This window comes from Eptesicus fuscus, chromosome 22 (assembly GCF_027574615.1).
Source record: "Eptesicus fuscus isolate TK198812 chromosome 22, DD_ASM_mEF_20220401, whole genome shotgun sequence".
Taxonomy (NCBI): Eukaryota; Metazoa; Chordata; class Mammalia; order Chiroptera; family Vespertilionidae; genus Eptesicus; species Eptesicus fuscus.
Window position 1 is genome coordinate 8,437,246 of NC_072494.1, and position 18,657 is coordinate 8,455,902.

Below are 18,657 nucleotides of genomic sequence, written 5' to 3' on the forward strand. Positions count from 1 at the left end.
AGGATTATAAATATCTAGCTTTCTTCTTTTTTACTTACATGTATTTTCCAACTTTCTACAAAAACAGATTATTTTCATAATTAAAAAATGTATTTTTAATTTTAAGGGATTGTCATGGATTGGCAAATCCAAAATAGAATGGCATCTTTTATTTACTAGTTGGAAAATATATCTAGCAAGAATTCTTTAGGATTAAATATCAGGTATTGTCCTGACCAACCTTCAAGCACAGTGTGGTATGTACTGTATAGAATTTATCCAGCCAACTATAGTATTTCTGACAGTGTTGAGATAGTTACTCCCACTAATCCTATCACTATACGTGGGAAGAAAAAGCTCAATAAATTTTACAGTAAAAAATTTCCTTGGTATAAAATATATAAATATATGATAGTTGCAGTAGTCTATACAAAATCATTCTAATAACCAGATACACAGGTTATAAAATCTTCAAAAAAAATTTTTTTAAGTGCAAATCAAAGACTTTAATGTGATAGATACCAAATGATTTTTGTTCAATACTTGCATTTAAACAACAAAAAGAAAACCATTTGCAAACATCACTTGTAATTAAACAGATCATTTACCAAAATATACATGTATTACTTACTGGCAAGAGAAAAAGCACTCTTTCTTTTTTTTTTTTTTTGGGGGGGGGGTGTCATTAATTCTCATCTGAGGATAATTTTTGCACTGATTTTTTAAGAGAGAGTGGAAGGAAGGGAAGGAGGAAGAGAGAGAGAGAGAAATACCGACGTGAAAGAGGCACATTGATTGGTTTCCTTCCCGCATATGCCCTGTCTAGGGCCCTGGATGAACCTACAATCCAGATACATGCCCTTGACCGGGGAATTGAACCACACTCTAACCATTGAGTTACAATGTCCAGGGCAGAAAAAGTAATATTTTATTCTACATACAACTAAATCTTTGAGAGTTAATTAAAACACCTAGTAACAGTCATTTATATTTCTTACCAAATAAATTAATCTAAATACTTTTCCTACATATCAAATCAGTAATTCAGGCAATTCTCCTAAGCAATTAAATGTTATGCCATTAAATATAAAGGTTAAACCAATTTTTAAAAAATTATCTAATTACCCATTGCTAAATGTTTAGCAATTTCACAGAAAAAAAAAAAATCTCTGAATAGATCCTGTTATTTTAAGCTTCAGAGGATGTATTTGGTATGCAGAAGATGAATTGTGACCTAGATCCAACACTGAAATTAACGCCAAAGAGTTGCCTTGATTATAACACATTTTCTATATTACTATCAGATTACCAATGGTATTTCTAACATGGCCAAGTCTCTGTGGGTTTTATTCCAAAACTCATTATACGAGAACCATTCAATTAATTCAGCATGGTCCATCTCAAAACAACTACCATACAAGGAAATGAAAAAGCCCTAAATTGGTTTTAATCTCATATTTCAACATGATAAAAGTTTAAAATGTGACATTTCAATCAATCTATTCACTAATCCTGTTTTTCAAATTTTGATTTTTATCTAAGGCTAAGGCTGAGATAGAGAAAGCTCACCTTTGATTATAGAGAAATTTGAGACAACTTGTGTCACAATAGCTAACGAATTTCCATGAATAAACAAATATTAATTTTAAGTTATTATGGTGGTAACTAATTGAGAATGGCACACATATACAAAGTTGTTAAAGGTTATTATACTAAGTTAGCCATCACTGCTTAATGAGAATATCGAGGTTGCCTTGCCTTGAATTAAAAATGTTATTTGAAAGTCAGTGTCTCTGCAATATAAATTATATCAAATCAATATGTTGTACATCTTAAACTTACATAATATTATATGTCAATTATATCTCAATTTTTTTAAAAAATCAATGTCTAAAGAATGAACACTCTTTCCCTTTCTGGAGAGTGTTAGTGGTCCAACAGAGAATGTATTCAGACCAACTACACTTAAATAAAAAGAAAACAGCCTGAAACATTATATGTTATTTATATTAGGTTACCAAGTCAGTAGGTGACAACCAAGATTCAAACTCTTGCTTGTCTGACTCCAAAACTCAAACACTTCCAATACACTCCGTTCTGTTCTCTTTCTGCCTTCTCTATCACCTCCTCTCTGCAACACTCCCATTGGATGATCAACTAAAATGATCTAATCACAATTAATGGACTTGAGGTGGCTTGGAGGAACCTCCAATAAAGAGAACATTACTTCAACAAATATTTTACTGAGTGCCCACTACATAATTCTGTATGATCATAATGATAGCATTATGTTATACAAAAATACAAAAATTTTCATGGCCTTAAAGGCTTTTTTGCCTCTCTCTGAGTAAAGAAAAGTACAGTCCCTGAAGTTGTTGCTCTGATAAATGAGATTATCTGTTTACTTCAGTTCTCTGTATAATCCCGAAGTAATTCTCCACTCTCATCACCAAGATAATCAACTGTTTCTGGATTTAAAATTCCTGCCAATAGCTCTTTGACATCACAGAAAATTTCAATTAGGAGTCTGCCCTCGAGACACTCCCTGTGATAGCAGTTAGGACAGCTGGTCAAAGATGAAAAAATGTGAGAAAGGAAGGCTGACTCACTAGAAATACATAAAAGCAACCCTGTCATTTAATGACATTGGAGAAGAGAGCTACAGGAATCAACTCACCCCTTTCCTTTTTTAAAAAATATTACTACAATAATAAATTTAACCGAGAATAATTAAAAAGAAGCATTACTTCCTTTGATGGGTTTGTGGAGGAAGTCAGTTCTATGCTTTGAATGCAGTTAAAAGGGAGAGGAAAAAAATTTAAGATTTCAAAAGACTCAGGTAACTCAGTTTAAGACTAAAGCCTGTTCCTTACAAGAAATAAAAAAAAGATTTTATATCTCTTAACATTTAGTATCTTCTAGATTCAGTTCTATCACTTTCTAACTAGAAAATTTTAAGCATGTCACTTTACCTCTTCAAAAATCATTTTCTGTACCATTTTATAGATAAAGCAAGTTTACCTTAGTACTTACAGATTAAGCTTTCATTTCAACTACTTATGAGCAACTCCCAATGCCTAGCATCCGACATTTATGGTAAACTATACATGAGCTTGGATTGAGTACTGCTGGGCTGGTATGCAGGAGGCTGGTGTGCAGGAACATGTCTCTTTGCTGAATGAGCTGCCTCAGGGTCTGCAAACTTTTTCTATAAAAAGCTTTGCAGGCCATATGATCTGTCTCAACAACTCTCCTCTGCTGCTGTAGTGCAAACACTGCTGTAGACCATACATCTGAATGGGTGGAGTGGTATTCCAATAAAACTCTATTTCTGGACACTGAATCTGAATTTCATATGACTTTCACACGTCATGGTTTTTTCCCCCAACCATTTAAAATATAAAAAAAAAAAAAAATTAAGAATATATTAACTGTAATATGTAAAGAATTCTCAATTCAATTAGAAAATGGACAAAAAACAGACATTTTAATAATGAGGATATATGGATGGCAAACAATGACACACAAATATGTTAAATATCACTAGCCATACATCTATTAGAATGGATAATATAAAAATTCTAACAATAACAGATACTGGCAAGGATATAGAGAGGAAGCGGATCTCTCTTACACTGCTGGTGGGACTGTAAAAGAGAACAGATTGTCTAGAAAATAGATTGGCAATGTCTTTAAAAGAAACAAACAAAAAAAAAAAAAAAACACAACTAAACACATACTTACCATAATACCTAGCAATTGCATTCCCAGAGAAATGAAAATTACATCCATACATAAACCCGAACATAAATGTTCATAGAAGTTCTATTCATAATAGCTAAACTGAAAACCAAAATGTCTTTTAAGAAGTAAATGGTTAAACAGTGGTATATCCATACCATAGAATACTACTCAGTAATGAAAAGGAGTTACTGATAAATGCAGTAACTTGAATGTATCTCAAAAACATGCTGAATGAAAAAAAATCTCAGAAAATGACGTCCTTTATTATTCCATTATATAACATTCTCAAAATCATGAAATTATAGCCCTAACCAGTTTGGCACTGTGGATAGAGCATCAGCCTGAAGACTGAAGGGTCTGGGTTCAATTTCAGTCAAGGGCATATGCCTAGGTTGTGGGCTTAATCCCAGTGTGGGGTGTGCAGGAGGCAGCCGATCAATGATTCTCCCTCATCATTGATGTTTCTCTCTCTCCCTCTCCCTTCCTCTCTGAGATCAATAAAAATATATATATTTTTTTAAATCATGAAATTATAAAGTTAAATAAATGGTTGCCAAAGAATAGATTAGTAGTTTCTAGGGTTCAGGGAAGGTGGGGAGACATAGGAGGTTCCTAAGACTATACATGGATAGCATTAGGGGATGTTCATGGTGTTGGAATAGCTGTGAATCTTGCAGTGGTAGTGAAATTAATCTACAGGTGATAAAATATCACAAAAGTACACACACACACACACACCAATGTCAATTTCCTGGTGTTGATAGTATGCAATAGTTATGTAAGATGTAACCATTGAAGGAAAGAACCAGTCTGTACTATTTTTCAATTTCCTGTGAATATTTAATTGCCTCAAAATAAAAAATTAAAGTAGTTCCTAAATATCTGAGGATAAGGGAAGGGAAGTCATTGCTTTTTAAATAACAAGGGGCTAGCCACTCTCCTTATTAATCTTAAGAGTTGCTTCAAGGATGAAGCATGATAAAAAAAAAACAAAAGACAGTTTAACAGTGCCTCAATATCAGCCAGACACTGTTTTAAGTGCTTCCCCATTTAAACCACATTAACAACCTTATAAAAGCAATACCACAACCTTATTCTACAAACAGGAAAAGTGAAGCTGATGGAGGTTAAAGTAATCTGCCCATGGTCACACAGTAAGTGGTAGAGCGGAGATTTAAACTCAGATGGACTCCAGAGGCATGCCTCCTGCGTGCCTCGGTAACAAGTATAAAGATGCTCAGCAGCCCTGACTGGTTTGGCTCAGTGGATAGAGCGTCGGCCTGCGGACTGAAAGGTCCCAGGTTCGATTCCAGTCAAGGGCATGTACCTTGGTTGCGGGCACATCCCCAGTGGGGAGTGCGCAGGAGGCAGCTGATCGATGTTTCTAACTATCTCTCTCCCTTCCTCTCTGTAAAAAAATCAATAAAATATTTTTATTTTTAAAAAGATGCTCAGCAAAAATATAAAAGGTATTCAAAGTGTGTGCAAAAGCCTGGGTTATTTATTGATTTATTAGAGAGAGGAAGAGGGGGAGAATAGAAGAGAGGGAAGAAGGGAGAGGGAGGGAGAGAGAGAGAGAGAGAGAGAGAGAGAGAGAGAGAGAGAGAAGGAGGGAAGGGAGGGAGGGAGGGAGGGAGAGGTTTTTTGTTCCACTTATGCATTCATTGGTTGCTCCTTGTATATGTCCTGACCAGGGACTGAACCTGCAACCTTAGCATATCCAGAGGAAGCTCTAACCCACTGAGCTACCCAGCTAGGGCAGAGCTTGGATTAAACAAGGTTAAACCAGGTTATTTTATGTGTACCCTGGCCAGTGTAGCTCAGTTGATTGTCATCCTGTGCACCGAAAGATTGCCAGTTCTATTCCTGGTCAGGGCAATGCCCAAGTTGCAGGTTCCATTCCAGGTTGGAGCACATGTGGGAGGCAACCGATCAATGTTTTTCTCTCTCTTTCAAATCAAATGAAAATATACACATATAAAATGCCAGTGTATGTCACGAATCCAGAAAGCTGTGGTATTTGGTTTTTCCCCAATGTACTTGGCCAGGAAGCTTTTTCCCCCCCATAACGTTCTCATTCAAACGTTAAAATATTTAAACTAGACTTATTCTGACCATTTCACAATATATACAAATATCAAATTATTATGTGTTCACCTGAAACTACTATAATGTTACATCTCAACTTATTTTTTTAATCTTCACCTGGGGATTTTTTAAAATTGATTTTAGAGAGAGAGAGAGGAAAGGAGGAGAGTGAGAGGGAGGGAGGGAGAGAGAAGAGAGAGAGAGAGAGAGAGAAAGAAGAAAGAAAGAAAGAAAGAAAGAAAGAAAGAAAGAAAGAAAGAAAGAAAGAAAGAAAGAAAGAAAGACAGACAGACATTGATTTAAGAAACATCGATAGGTTGCCTCCCATACTCACTCCCAACTGCAACCTACATATGTGCTCTGACAGGGAATGGAACCTGCAACCTTTTTGTATACAGGATGATACTCCAACCAACTGAGTCACCCGACCAGGGCAATTATATCTCAATTTTTAAAACAGTTTAAATGACCTGTTCTTAACCCACTTGTCTTCTTTACCTATTGGCAAACTACAACTGCTTCAAGCTACACTGTCCAATGTGGTAGCCACTAGTCAAAAGGAACTATTTAATTATAAATTAATTAGAATTAAATAAAATTTAAAATTCAGTTCCTCAGTCACATTAGCCACATTACAAGTCTTTTAGACTTGCTTCAGCCTGGCCAGTGTGGCTTAGTGGTTGAGAGTTGACCTATGAACCAGGAGGTCATGGTTCGATTCCCATAAGTTGGGTTCCATCCCCAGTAGGGGGCTGCAGGAGGCAGCTGATCAATGACTCTCATCATTGATGTTTTTATTTCTCTGTCTCTCCCTTCCTCTCTGAAATCAATAAAAAGGCATTAAAAAAAAAAAAAGACTTGCTTCAAGGGCCACCTATGACTAATGGCTACCATATTAGCACAGATAGAGACTATTTCCATCATCGGAGAAAGTTGTTGGTTCGACAGCACTGGGTTAAAGGTTTGCTTTTGTTTTTTAAAAAACATGAGGCCTGTGCAATTTCCAGAGAAGCACGTTGTGCATTATTTACATATAATTACCACTGTGCCCCCATAAAAGGGGTGCTGTGAGAAATTCTTGATGGGACTGGCTACTGCCATCTCATAAGCAAAGAAGTGGGGAAAATGAAGAGCAGAAAGAGAAAGCAACCTTGCCCAGTAGGGAGATGAAGCTGATATTAGGATTCAGGACATCTGGGTTCTACCCCCTAGTACCGTGGTCGGCAAACTGCGGCTCGCGAGCCACATTCGGCTCTTTGGCCCCTTGAGTGTGGCTCTTCCACAAAATACCACGGCCTGGGTGAGTCTATTTTGAAGAAGTGGCGTTAGAAGAAGTTTAAGTTTTAAAAAATTTGGCTCTCAAAAGAAATTTCAATCGTTGTACTGTTGTTATTTGGCTCTGTGGACTAATGAGTTTGCCGACCACTGCTCTAGTAGGTCAATGATGTGTTTAAAAATTTTTAAATATTTGTACTTGGTACTACTTTGGGCCTGTTTTTTCCTCTTTTACCATATAAATTTGAATTGGGTGATCTCTAAAATCACTTCTAGCTCTGTATGGTTAAAACATAAACACACACATGAAATGAGGTGAGAAATAAAGTAAAAATAAAAGAGAACAAGATCATTGCATATTGATGGTGGAACTGGCACTCCGATCAGCCTGGCGCAAGTCCTATTCCTGAGATTAAGATTTGGATACCACCAAAGGAAGAAAGACTTAACTGAATTCAATAAATACCATTGAGCAATTATTTGCAATAAACTGTGCTATTTGGAAGTAGCATTCAAAATAAATAATGATGGGTCGTAGTCTTAGTTTTAGCCTAAGACCAAGTTTGTGAAGGAATCCAAGACTCACAACACTTAAGATTGGAAGACGGGTTCATTAACATGTTAATAACCTAACTGATCCAGGACTGAGAAACACAAAAGTACCTTAAAATCTTCTTGAGAAGATGCAACTAACAAATGACATAAAATCACATACAAAGTACAAACTCAGGTCATAATCAAAATTCTTACAGCCCCCCCCCCCCTCCTTCTACAAGAATATAAACAACAAATGCTACAGGTACTTGGAAATAGGAAGCCACCAATTTTGCCTGCCCTATTTCTCTAGAACCCACACTTCATTAGGCAGCCCTACATTTTCTGTGTTAAATATTCTTGACTTTCATCGGGGTTATTGGAATTAAGTAAATTATCCATTGGTTGTGCCAGACAAAAATAAAAATGCAAATGGAATTCTCGCCTCTAATAGATCCTTACTACTGCACACCCCCCTTTTTAAGGGGGGCCTGGTTGATCCTATTTCCTAGGATCGAAGGAGAGAGAAAACCTGCCCCATCCCTTTTCTGAGAATGAAGACCTAATATGAAAATTAAAAATGATTTTTACCTCCAGATTTAAAAAAAACAACAACAACACGAAGATAAACTGCGTTTGATGGTTTACCTTGCAGAGAATCTAGGGCGATCAGTGAGTGCGTCGCGTAACCTCCCTACGAATTCAAACTCATTCCAGCCCCAAAACACACCCCGGAGAGATTTTGGAGCAGGGGAGAGTGAGTATGAAAGCAACCACCGAGGAAAACAGGAAGAAAAGGATTTTACTTTGGAAAGGCAGTTTTTAATGCGCCACCTACAAATCCCACGCCAAGGACCGCATCGCGCGGAAACCCTGCCGAATTTGAAAACAAACGTCGGTCCGGGCTCTGGGAGGAGCGGGCGGGGGGGCCCGGGTCGGAGGGTTAGTGACTGACAGCTCGGCCTGGGAACGACAAGCCTCAAGTAGGTCAGGCGGCGCCAACCGTGTGAAACCCCGAGTGCACCCCGGTGGGCTGAGGGGAGCAGAGCGGCCAGAGGCGGGCAGGGGGTTGGTTGGCGTCTTTCCGGGCTCAAGGGGCGGGATAGCTGCGCCGAGAGAGACCTGGAGCCCCAAGCTCGGGGCAGCTCGCCTGCTCTCACCTCTCTTGGGGGCCTTGATCAGAGGCACCCCACCGGCCCTCTCGCCGTTTTCCTGCTTGTCCTTGTGTCTGAGATCGCCCGGGACGCAGGAGCTGGGGTCACCGTCGGAGCCGCGGTGGTGATGGTGCCGGTGCCGCTCCTTGTGGCCCTTATGCTTGGGCCCGGCCGCGCTCACCGTCAGGGGCGAGAAGGTGAAGAGGGCCGAGGTGCCAGGGGCCGGGAGCGGGGCGGCGACAGCGGGCCCGGCGGGGGCCAGCGAAGGCGGCGGCGGAGGCGGCAGGAGCAGAGGTTCCACAGGGCCCGGGATGGTCGGGGCGGCATTCGTTGGCGGCAGCGGCCCGGGATGTTGGCGGCTGCGACGCCGCCGGTGAGAGGGAGCCAGAGGGGGGTCCTGGCTCGGCCGCCCCCGCTTCTCCTGAGACCCCCCGCTGCTCGCTCGGCGCTGCCGCTTCACTCCCCGCGGCGAGACCCCAGCGTGGGGCTTCTCCTTCCCCTCTTTGTCCGGCTCCTCCTGCGCCGCCACCGCCCGTACTACGCGCACCGCTCCGACCTGCGCAGCCATTTCACCCACAAACACACATTTAAATGGCCCGACCGCCCCCCCGTCCGCGTAGCGCGCAAGCGCATCCCGCGCACGGCCCGCTGGGCATTGGAGTCCCTCCGCTGCCCCCCACTTCTCGGCGGAGCCCGGTCCAGAGCGGAACATGCCGGAAACGGCCGTCCGCCGCGCCTCTCCGCAGGCCTCTCCACCCCGGCGCTATTGTACAGCCCCCTGGGCCGCGCGGAGCCTCCTGGGAGCGGTAGTCCGCCCCGCCCCCCGCCGCCTCCCTGGCTGCGGGGGCGGAGGAGCGGAAGGAGAGCGTGCGCCGAGTCACGCTCCGGGCTGCGACGCAACCGCCGCTGGGCGGAGAGTTGCCGCCAACCGCCTTAACGGCCCGAACCATGTCCGTGGCTCTCAGCGTCTGGCCGCGCGTTCCCATTATCTTCTTCTTGTCCTCCTCCGTCATTTTACGCGGACTAGGTGATCTCCATAGTTACTTTTAAATTGCATATTTATTCCTCTCTTGACCTTTGTGAGGTAAAGGAATCTCCGGCCTCTTCTCCTTGAACAAGCGATGAGATGAAGAGGGAAAGGGGGGACTTCGTAGATCAAGGGAGGGCGGTTTTGCTTTTCAAGTCTAATGGGGCTGCACTTCGGAAACGTTTGGACCCTGCTCGTGGGCATTGCCATGGTTACCGCTCCCGGCGTAGCGAGGCCGGTGCCCGAGCCTCCGGGGAGCCCGGGAGCGCCGCCCCGCCTCGCCGTCCCCCCCCCACACACACACACACCTCCCCCCAGCGCCTGGAAAGGCGGCGTCCATCACGATTTTGAACACATTCCTACAGTTAAGGGGAAAATTCTAGATGGAAAAATGTTTTAAATTGGTTTTTTTTTCACATCGTAAGTATAAGGTTGTATAAATCTGAAAAGTGTGCCTATCAGAGAACACTCCCCAAATCGCCACTGTTCACCAATAGAAATTCATTGACAATTTAAGAGTCACTTCAGATTTTACCTAGGATTCTTTTAATATATTTGGTCCTTGAGAAAGGTATTTGGGGGTAGTTGGTCAGATCAAAGTGCTGTGGTTGGATGCCAGCAGTGCCTGGAACACCCCGCGTTTACTGAGCACCTATTGTGTCCAGTGTACTGCAGGGAACAGGTGACACTGTCTCAGCCAGCTCACGCCCTGATTGGGCTTCCCAATGAAAATACGGACAGACAGATGTTCTTTACGTATTTCCTGCTTCTAGAAGCCAAAGACTTTTTTTTTTTTTTTTAATTAAAAGCAGTTAAATCATTTCGGAGAACTCTGGAGAATCTTTTGTAATAATTACTAACTTACTTGTTACATAAAATTATATTTGAAAGATCAGAAGGTATCCTTAAAATATGTCAGATCCATATTCATTTAGAAAAAAACAAACTTTAAACAAGTCGCGCTTCTGATTGGCTGTAAGTTGCACATGTTTACACAGAACCTGTGAAATGAAGAAAATGCTATCAAAAGATAGCTATTAAAAAAAAAAGATAGCTATTTTGTTAATCATTCTAGATTTGGTGATTGAGTAACTTTGGTTAAAACTTATCAGGGATGTAATTGAATATCTGGTTAGTTGATATATACACATAAAAAGATTACAGTCATTTTTTCCCATATTTTATTCTCTTAAATATAACTTCTTTTCTTGCTATTCTAGTTTCCCACAACATTTGGGAAGACGTTCAAGGTATACTCCACTTAGGCAAAAATAACTCCCAGGGGACAGTCATTATCATAAGCAGTAATTTTGTATTTCAACCACAAGATAAGGTTTTAAAAAACATTTTTATAGTAAATTCTGGCAATGTAGACATTTAATTGAGATCCAATTCTTACCAATCCTTTCAAGTTTATATGTATGTAAAAAGTAAAGTCAAATATAAATAACTTCCAAAAGTGAAAAAAATCCATTCCCAAACTCTTTCTCCTATGGCATTCTCTACAGAAGCTGAAGCGGCAAACTTTCTCTGCTGTTTCCAACCCAAGGTAAATGAGATTAAACTTAAAACTTTTGGCACTTATTTGTGCATTGCTTTTCTTAAGAGCCGTTGCCACATTACACATCTGCACTGTTGACATTGTGAATAGAGAGCACTTAGTTTTAGCTGGCCATGCTCTGGTGATTCTTCTTTGCAGGTGCACGTGCAGCCTATAGTCCACAGTTCTGTTAAATATTCCAACTTGATGGTGGGTTCCTTGGTCCTTTGGGTTTTGAAAAACGATTTGCAAAACCTGGGAACAAAAAAAAAAGCTGAGGGTGAAAAGGGGGAAAGGATTAATATGTACAAATTGCCAGTAAAAAATAGTCATGGGGATATAGAATAGAGTCAATAATTTAATTACTATGTACGGTGTCAGATGGGACTTACCCAGGTGATCACGTTGTAAGGATAAGGGAATATAGTCAATAATAATTTAATTACTATGTAGGGTGTCAGATGGGACTTACCCAGGTGATTATTTTTCTAATCACTATGTTGTACACCTGAAATTAATATAATATTGTATATAAGCTGTTATTGAAAAAGTACAAATTTTTTAAATAAAATTGAAAAAAGGTTTTTCATATAGAAATGAATACATGGATTTTAGAGTACATTATAATATATTCAAACACTTGGATTTTTTTAAAGGTTAGGCAGCATCTTTGATCAATTTAGTAATAGATTGTAAAGGTATTACAGTAATTAAGTTAATGCTGAAATGAAAACAATAGAATGCTAATAACATTTTATATTTGTAGAACACTTACAAATTTAATAAGGGTAGTAATTAGATAAAGAAACCTGGTATAATGGTCTTTGGTAGTTCAGCATATTTTTTTTTTCCCAGCTTTGTTGAGATATTATTGATATATAACATACAGGGTGGGGCAAAAGTAGGTTTACAGCTGTTTGTATGGAAAACAATACAATGATAAATAATAATACAAAAATAAGCTCTGTGTTTTGCTTACTCACAACTGTAAACCTACTTTTGCCCCACTCTGTATGTAAGTTTAAAGTGTACAACATGGTGATTTGATACACATATAGTGAAATGATTACCACATTAAAATTAGTTAACACCTCTATCCCCTCACATGATTACAATTTTTTGAGGGATCCCAGACTGCGAGAGGGCGCAGGCCCGGCTGAGGGACCCGCACCCCGTCCCCACCCCCTCTAGTGCAAGAATTTCGTGCACCAGGCCTCTAGTTGCTTTATAAGATTACTAGAGGCCCGGTGCACAAATTTGTGCACGGGTGGGGTCCCTCAGCCTGGCCGGCGATTGGGGCCAATCAGAGCCGTGGAAGGTTGACCTGCAGGGGGAGGGGCTGCAGGAGGTTGGCTGTAGGAGCGCACTGACCACCAGGGGGCAGCTCCTGCATTGAGCGTTTGCCCCCTGGTGGTCAGTGTTCATCATAGCAACCGGTCATTCGGTCATTCAGTCACTTAGGCTTTTATATATATAGATTGTATTAAATTCACTTATATTTCTGCTTCAGCCCAGAAAGCCCTCCATTTACTGAGAGCTTATGTTTGAAAAGCTTAGAAAAATAAAGTAATAAACAATCCTGGAGAACTAAGTATGTAGCTAATCATTTATATCTCTCCCTCAAACACTCCCCCCTCATCTATCCCAAAGAAGGAGGATGTGAAAATTTTGCACAACCAATGATGGTTTTTTCTGTGTCCTTTCAAAATATATGAAGAGTAATGACAGTTGATTCTTTATCACTTCAGCAACATATGACTTCCCTTTTCTTTGATGGAGGATATTTTCTTCTTTTTTTAAAAAAATATATTTTATTGATTTTTTATAGAGAGAAGGGAGAGGGATAGAGAGTTAGAAACATCGATCAGCTGCCTCCTGCACACCCCCCTACTGGGGATGTGCCCACAACCAAGGTACATGCCCTTGACCAGAATCGAACCTGGGACCCTTCAGTCTGCAGGCCGATGCTCTACCCACTGAGCAAAACTGGTTAGGGCTGATGGAGGATATTTTCAAGATACTCTTACACTTAGCAGCTTTAGGAGTTCAAAGTGAGCAATGAACGATTTGAAATACAAAAGGAGAACAGACAATGGCAAGCTCGAAGATGTTCCTGAACCTTTAATTTGCATCATCATCTTACAAATTTGTGGGTAGGCCTTGTAGAACTGCTGAAAGCATCAGTGAGATATTTATTAAAGCATCCAGCACAATGCCTGACACATACTAACTCATGTGTTGCTTATATCTGAACCATTTGGTTACCTAGCTTTACTTTCTGCATATGCTAGGCAATTCCATGTAATAGAATACATAGTGGTATATAAGATGTTAAGCGGTAGCTGGGGTCAAAAATAAAAAGATAAATTGCATGAAAAAGAATATAAATATAAGGACCTATACATGCAACCTCAAATCCTATTTCAAGTTGTATCTCTTATACTATAAAAAAAATAATTTAGGTAAACATAAACTGTGCTGGAAAATAACACACATACCAAAATTTAGTAAGGAACTGGAGTTACTTGACTGACCAGAGTCTGCAGGCTTGTTTGGTGAGGGAGAATTACAGAGACCTAGAATGAAAAGAAAAAAATGTGAGGGAAAGAATAAAGACAAACTGAGATAACTTTTTACCTTTTTATTGAATCTATTGCGATGACATCGGCTAATAAGGTTGTATAGGATTCAGGGGTAAATTCTCTAATACACCATCTGTATATTCTATTGTGTGTTCACCACCCATCATCATGCACACCCTTATTCATAGTACACTTTTTTTTAAATATATTTTTATTGATTTCAGAGAAGAAGGGAGAGAGAGAGAGAAACATCAATGATGAAAGAGAATCATTGATTGCCTGCCTCCCGCATGCCCCCTACTGGTGATCAAGCTCACAACCCAGGCATGTGCCCTTGATCAGAATCGAACCTGGGACCCTTCAGTCCTCAGGCCGACACGCTCTATCCACTGAGCCAAACCGGCTGGGGCTCATAGTACACTTTTAAATCATTTGTTTTCCACAGTAGATCATCCATGGCAAAGTCTGCGATTTTTCTTACACTATCTTCTACTCCTGGAATGTCTTTCTTCACTTTCCAGTCTGCCTTGTTCCCATTATAGATGATTCTAGTTAGGCCCAGAATCTCCCCAAAGCACTATGTTTCTTTATTTTGCCATTTAGCTACTTCTTGGTAGGCTTAAAATATATAGTGTTTCTCTTCCCAGAACCTTACTATTGAGGTATCAGTTTCTGCCCAATTTTGAAAACAATCCATTGAAAACATGTCCCACATTTTGCGGGATCATTGTCTAGCAGTGAAAAAAGATAAGAAATTATTAAATAGTCCTTTTTTGTTTTGTTTTCAACATTTTCAGAATGTAGTATTAGGACTGTGTATGTTCATATACACATACCTAATACTAGGATTCCAGAAACATCTCCCCATTCCTGGAGGTACTTGAGTATGACTCACTAAAGTACATACTGAATTTCAGTCAGATTCAATTAAAAATATATTTATTGAATGCTTACTATATGCCAAGCATTGGGCTAGGCACGGATAGAGACAGAAACATCAATGATGAGAGAGAATCATCTATCAGCCGCCTCCTTCAAGTCCCCCACTGGGATCAAGCCTGCAACCCAGGCATGTGCCTTGACTGGGAATTGGACCAAGACCTCCTGGTTCATAGGTTGACACTCAACCACTGAGCCACACCAGCCGGGCTGATAGGTTCTTTTAGAAAAAGAAACCTGTGTATTTCATAAGCTAAGCTGATCAAATCAATCTTTGGCTATTCAAGTCACTCATTGCTTTTAGCTATTTAATTCTCCTGTTTTATACTATAACTTCCTCCTCTTGAAAGGCTTAAATTCTCTTTTGACTGTCTCTAGCCATCATACTTTTCCATTATACTTAGTCATCATAGGTAAGAAATCATTTCATTTCAGAGATCAAGTGTGGTGGCAATGAGAGCAGAAGGCACAAGTTTATGGAAAGATAGAGTGAAAACTCAGGAGAAAAGAGTAAGATTCAGCTATAAACCTTCTCACTTGGATAATACCTTACATCAGGTTTTCTCAGTGTTCTTTGTCCCTCCCTATAATACCAATAGCTGTTTGGTCTTTGATGATTAACCAATGGATCAAATTTGTAAAACTATATCACCATTGCCCGGCCAGCGTGGCTCAGTGGTTGAACATCAATCTATGAATCAGGAGGTCACAGTTCAATTGCCGGTCAGGGCACATGCCTGTGTTGCGGGCTTGATGCATAGTGTGGGGCGTGCAGGAGGCAGCCAATCAATGATTCTCTCTCATTATTGATGTTTCTATCTCTCTCTTCCTCTCCCTTCCTCTCTGAAATCAATAAGTATATACATATATGTAAATAACAACTCTATCACCATGTTTTATATACTTTATAGTTATAAATAAGGATTTCTAAGATAATCAAATTCCCACAATTTCAGGAGTCTTTGAGTTTGTTTTCATTATAATTCATCAAAAGTAGTAAGCAACAGACTTTTTATTTTTACCAAGTATTGCTAATAATACTTGGTAAAAATAGAAATGAGTCAATACTTTGCTTACTTTATTAAATCAACACATTTGTTTCACAATATGCTTTGCTGTAACTGTTTTCAAAGAAAATACATCTGAGGTTAGATTGCTGGGAATTTTAAATAACATGCTTGGGTGACAGCATCTTAGGATGAGTAGAAATGACAAACATCATTGTATTATTCCACACACACCCCCAACCCTTCACTCTGTACTCAGTATTAGATTATCACTGTGGAGCCCAGCACAATACAAGGTTTGGGGGTGATCTGACCCATAGGACCCAAGCAAGCTTCTGTTTAGGAATAATATTAACTTTTCACAGAGTGGTTATATAAGGAAGAATTAGTATACGTTAGTATAAATATTTTAAAAAATAAGTATGAAGAAGCTTACTCTTTTTCATGTTCCGCAAAATTTTCAAACTCTGCAAAAATGAAGAGAAGGAAAGTATTAATTTTTGGTGTGAAATCCAAACTACTTTAATCAAGTAGAAATACAGATGTCAGTCAAAAGGATTAATTTCCTTTAAAAAGAGCCATCAAAGTGCACAAAACCATTTTTCCATTTTGCCATTTTTAACTCAGTGAAAAGTCTCCACTTGATTTTATTTCACTCTTTTCCCCACCCATATGAGAATTACACTATGTATTTAGAAATAGTGTATCAGAATATCAGGGAAAAACAGAGTTTCTACTTTTCTTTTTTAGGACCATTCCAGAATCCGCGATGCCTTCTGAAGATAGCTGTGATACGTAGCCATTCCCATTCTAGCCAAGAATGTTTATCAACCATGTTCTGTACTCAGTTTCCTAGGGTCCATTCCATACTGTTAGCCATGCTACTTCCTTCACCTTTCTTTCAGCAAACCCATGTTCTGCCTCCTCCATAAAGAACCTACCCAGATTTTTTCTTTCCTCCACATAAAAGAACCTACCCAGATTTTTTTCTCCACATATCCTCAGCACGTACATTTTTAATCTGTTCCATAATATTCGATGCTTCTTGATAATTTTCAGATTGTTTCTTATGTAGGCATTCTGTTCCAATAGATTAACTGTCCTCTTTTCAAGGGCAGGTAGATATCCTCTATGCCATTTCTATTTTCCTAACACCTAACATAAATGTACTCCTCTACATAATAGACATTTAATAAATTCTCTTTTTTGAAAAATTTTATTTTGATTTTAAAAAATAGATCATTTATTTACAATTCAAGTTATCTTAGTAAAAATGCTACCATTCTTGTTTTCCATCTATCTAGTTTCCTAACCCTCCCCCACATAAAGCCATTTTTGTTAGCTGCTTATGTATCCTCCCAGTTATATATGAATATAGAATACAGATATAAATCATATTTTGTTCCTTTTAAGCAAAAGCTAATGATTATAATAAATACAGGGAGAGAGACCTCATTTTTAAAGCTTCATAGTATTCCATTGTCAGCACATACCATGATTTAATCAGTTTCCTTAATGATTAATATTTATGTTCTTCCCAACCATCTGCTCTTATGAATAAATTTTCAGTAAATAACCTGGTACAACCTTCATTTCATATATGTACACACGTATTTGAAGGATAAATTCCTAGAAGTGGGTCAAAGAGTACATGCATTTGATATTGTTAGATTGTCCTCCATAGAAGTTACTACATAGAAAGTGCTGCACTTACAGACCTCAGTACAGTACACCACTTGACTTCCCCACTAATGCAGGCGTGTGCTTTTTTTCCCAGTCTGCCTAACAAAGAATGTAGTCAGACTTTGGAATTTGCCATTCTGATGGATGAAAAACAGTATGTCATAGTGGTCTTAATTTGTATTTCTCTTATTATGAGTGTGGTTGAACATATCAAATGTTTAAAGGGCAGACCGTACGTATTTATTCTGCTTAAACTACTGGATCATGGCGGGCTTTTTTGCCCACTTTTCTATTAGGGTTATCATTATCAATGAATTTCTAGGAGCCTTTATATGTTAAAAATATAGCCCTGGCTGGTTTGGCTCAGTGGGTAGAGAGTCAGCCTGTGGACTAAAGAGTCCCAGGTTCGATTCCAGTCAAGAGCACATGCCAGGATTGCAGGCTCGATCCCCAGTGGGAGGGGTGCAGAAGGCAGCCAATCAATGGTTCTCTCTCATCATTGATGTTTCAATCTCTCTCTCCCTTTCCCTTCCTTTCTGAAATCAATAAAAATACATAAAAAAAATAACTCCTTGGCTATGATGCCAGTTGCAGATATTTTTCTCCAGTTTGTTCCTTGTCTTTTGATTTTAAGTTGATTTTTTTTTTTTTTTTTTTTTGCCATGCAGAAATTTTCTATTTTATTTAAGTGAATTTATAAATCTCTCTTCTAATGGCTCCTGGATTTTGAGTCATTCCCACTCCCAGATTGTAAAGTAAACTTTCCAAGTTTCATTAGTACTTTTTTGGGGTTGGTTTTTGTTCATTTGTTTCTCTTTTTTTTTTAAACCCTTAAATCTTTTATCCATCTAGAATATATCCTTGTATTGCTGTGAGGTATGGATCCTAGTTTTTTTTCAGGTGCTTATCCAATTCATCCAACAACAATGATTAAAACATTTATCTTTAGTCATATACTAAATTCATATACATGTTTAAATCTATTTCTGGACTTCCCATCTGCTGTGTTGGTATGTGTTTTTTCATACACCAATATCATACCATTTTAATAATTGAGGCTATAAATGGTTTAATGTCTGGTAAGGCGACCCCTTCCACTGCTGTT

General features: G+C 39.2%; 2 protein-coding genes across 10 annotated transcripts in view; both read right to left on the reverse strand.

The window, feature by feature from the left end:
• Nucleotides 1-9,722, reverse strand: part of RSBN1 (round spermatid basic protein 1) — a 29,600-nt gene extending 19,878 nt beyond the window's left edge. For all 6 annotated transcript variants that reach the window (XM_054711467.1, XM_054711465.1, XM_054711466.1 and 3 more), the window contains exon 1: nt 8,781-9,722. In XM_054711467.1, coding sequence (XP_054567442.1) covers nt 8,781-9,486 — 706 coding nt within the window. In that variant the 5' untranslated portion in view covers nt 9,487-9,722. The remainder of the gene's footprint in view (nt 1-8,780) is intronic.
• A 1,243-nt stretch (nt 9,723-10,965) lies between these two features.
• PTPN22 (protein tyrosine phosphatase non-receptor type 22) overlaps nt 10,966-18,657 on the reverse strand; it is a 42,395-nt gene continuing 34,703 nt past the window's right edge. For 3 of the 4 annotated variants that reach the window (XM_054712009.1, XM_054712010.1, XM_028154096.2), the window contains 3 exons: nt 16,306-16,336; nt 13,840-13,917; nt 10,966-11,596 (listed from right to left, as the gene is read on the reverse strand). In XM_054712009.1, the coding sequence (XP_054567984.1) occupies nt 11,532-11,596; nt 13,840-13,917; nt 16,306-16,336 (174 nt within the window). In that variant the 3' untranslated portion in view covers nt 10,966-11,531. The remainder of the gene's footprint in view (nt 11,597-13,839; nt 13,918-16,305; nt 16,337-18,657) is intronic. The other variant, XM_054712011.1, reaches the window with a different exon arrangement.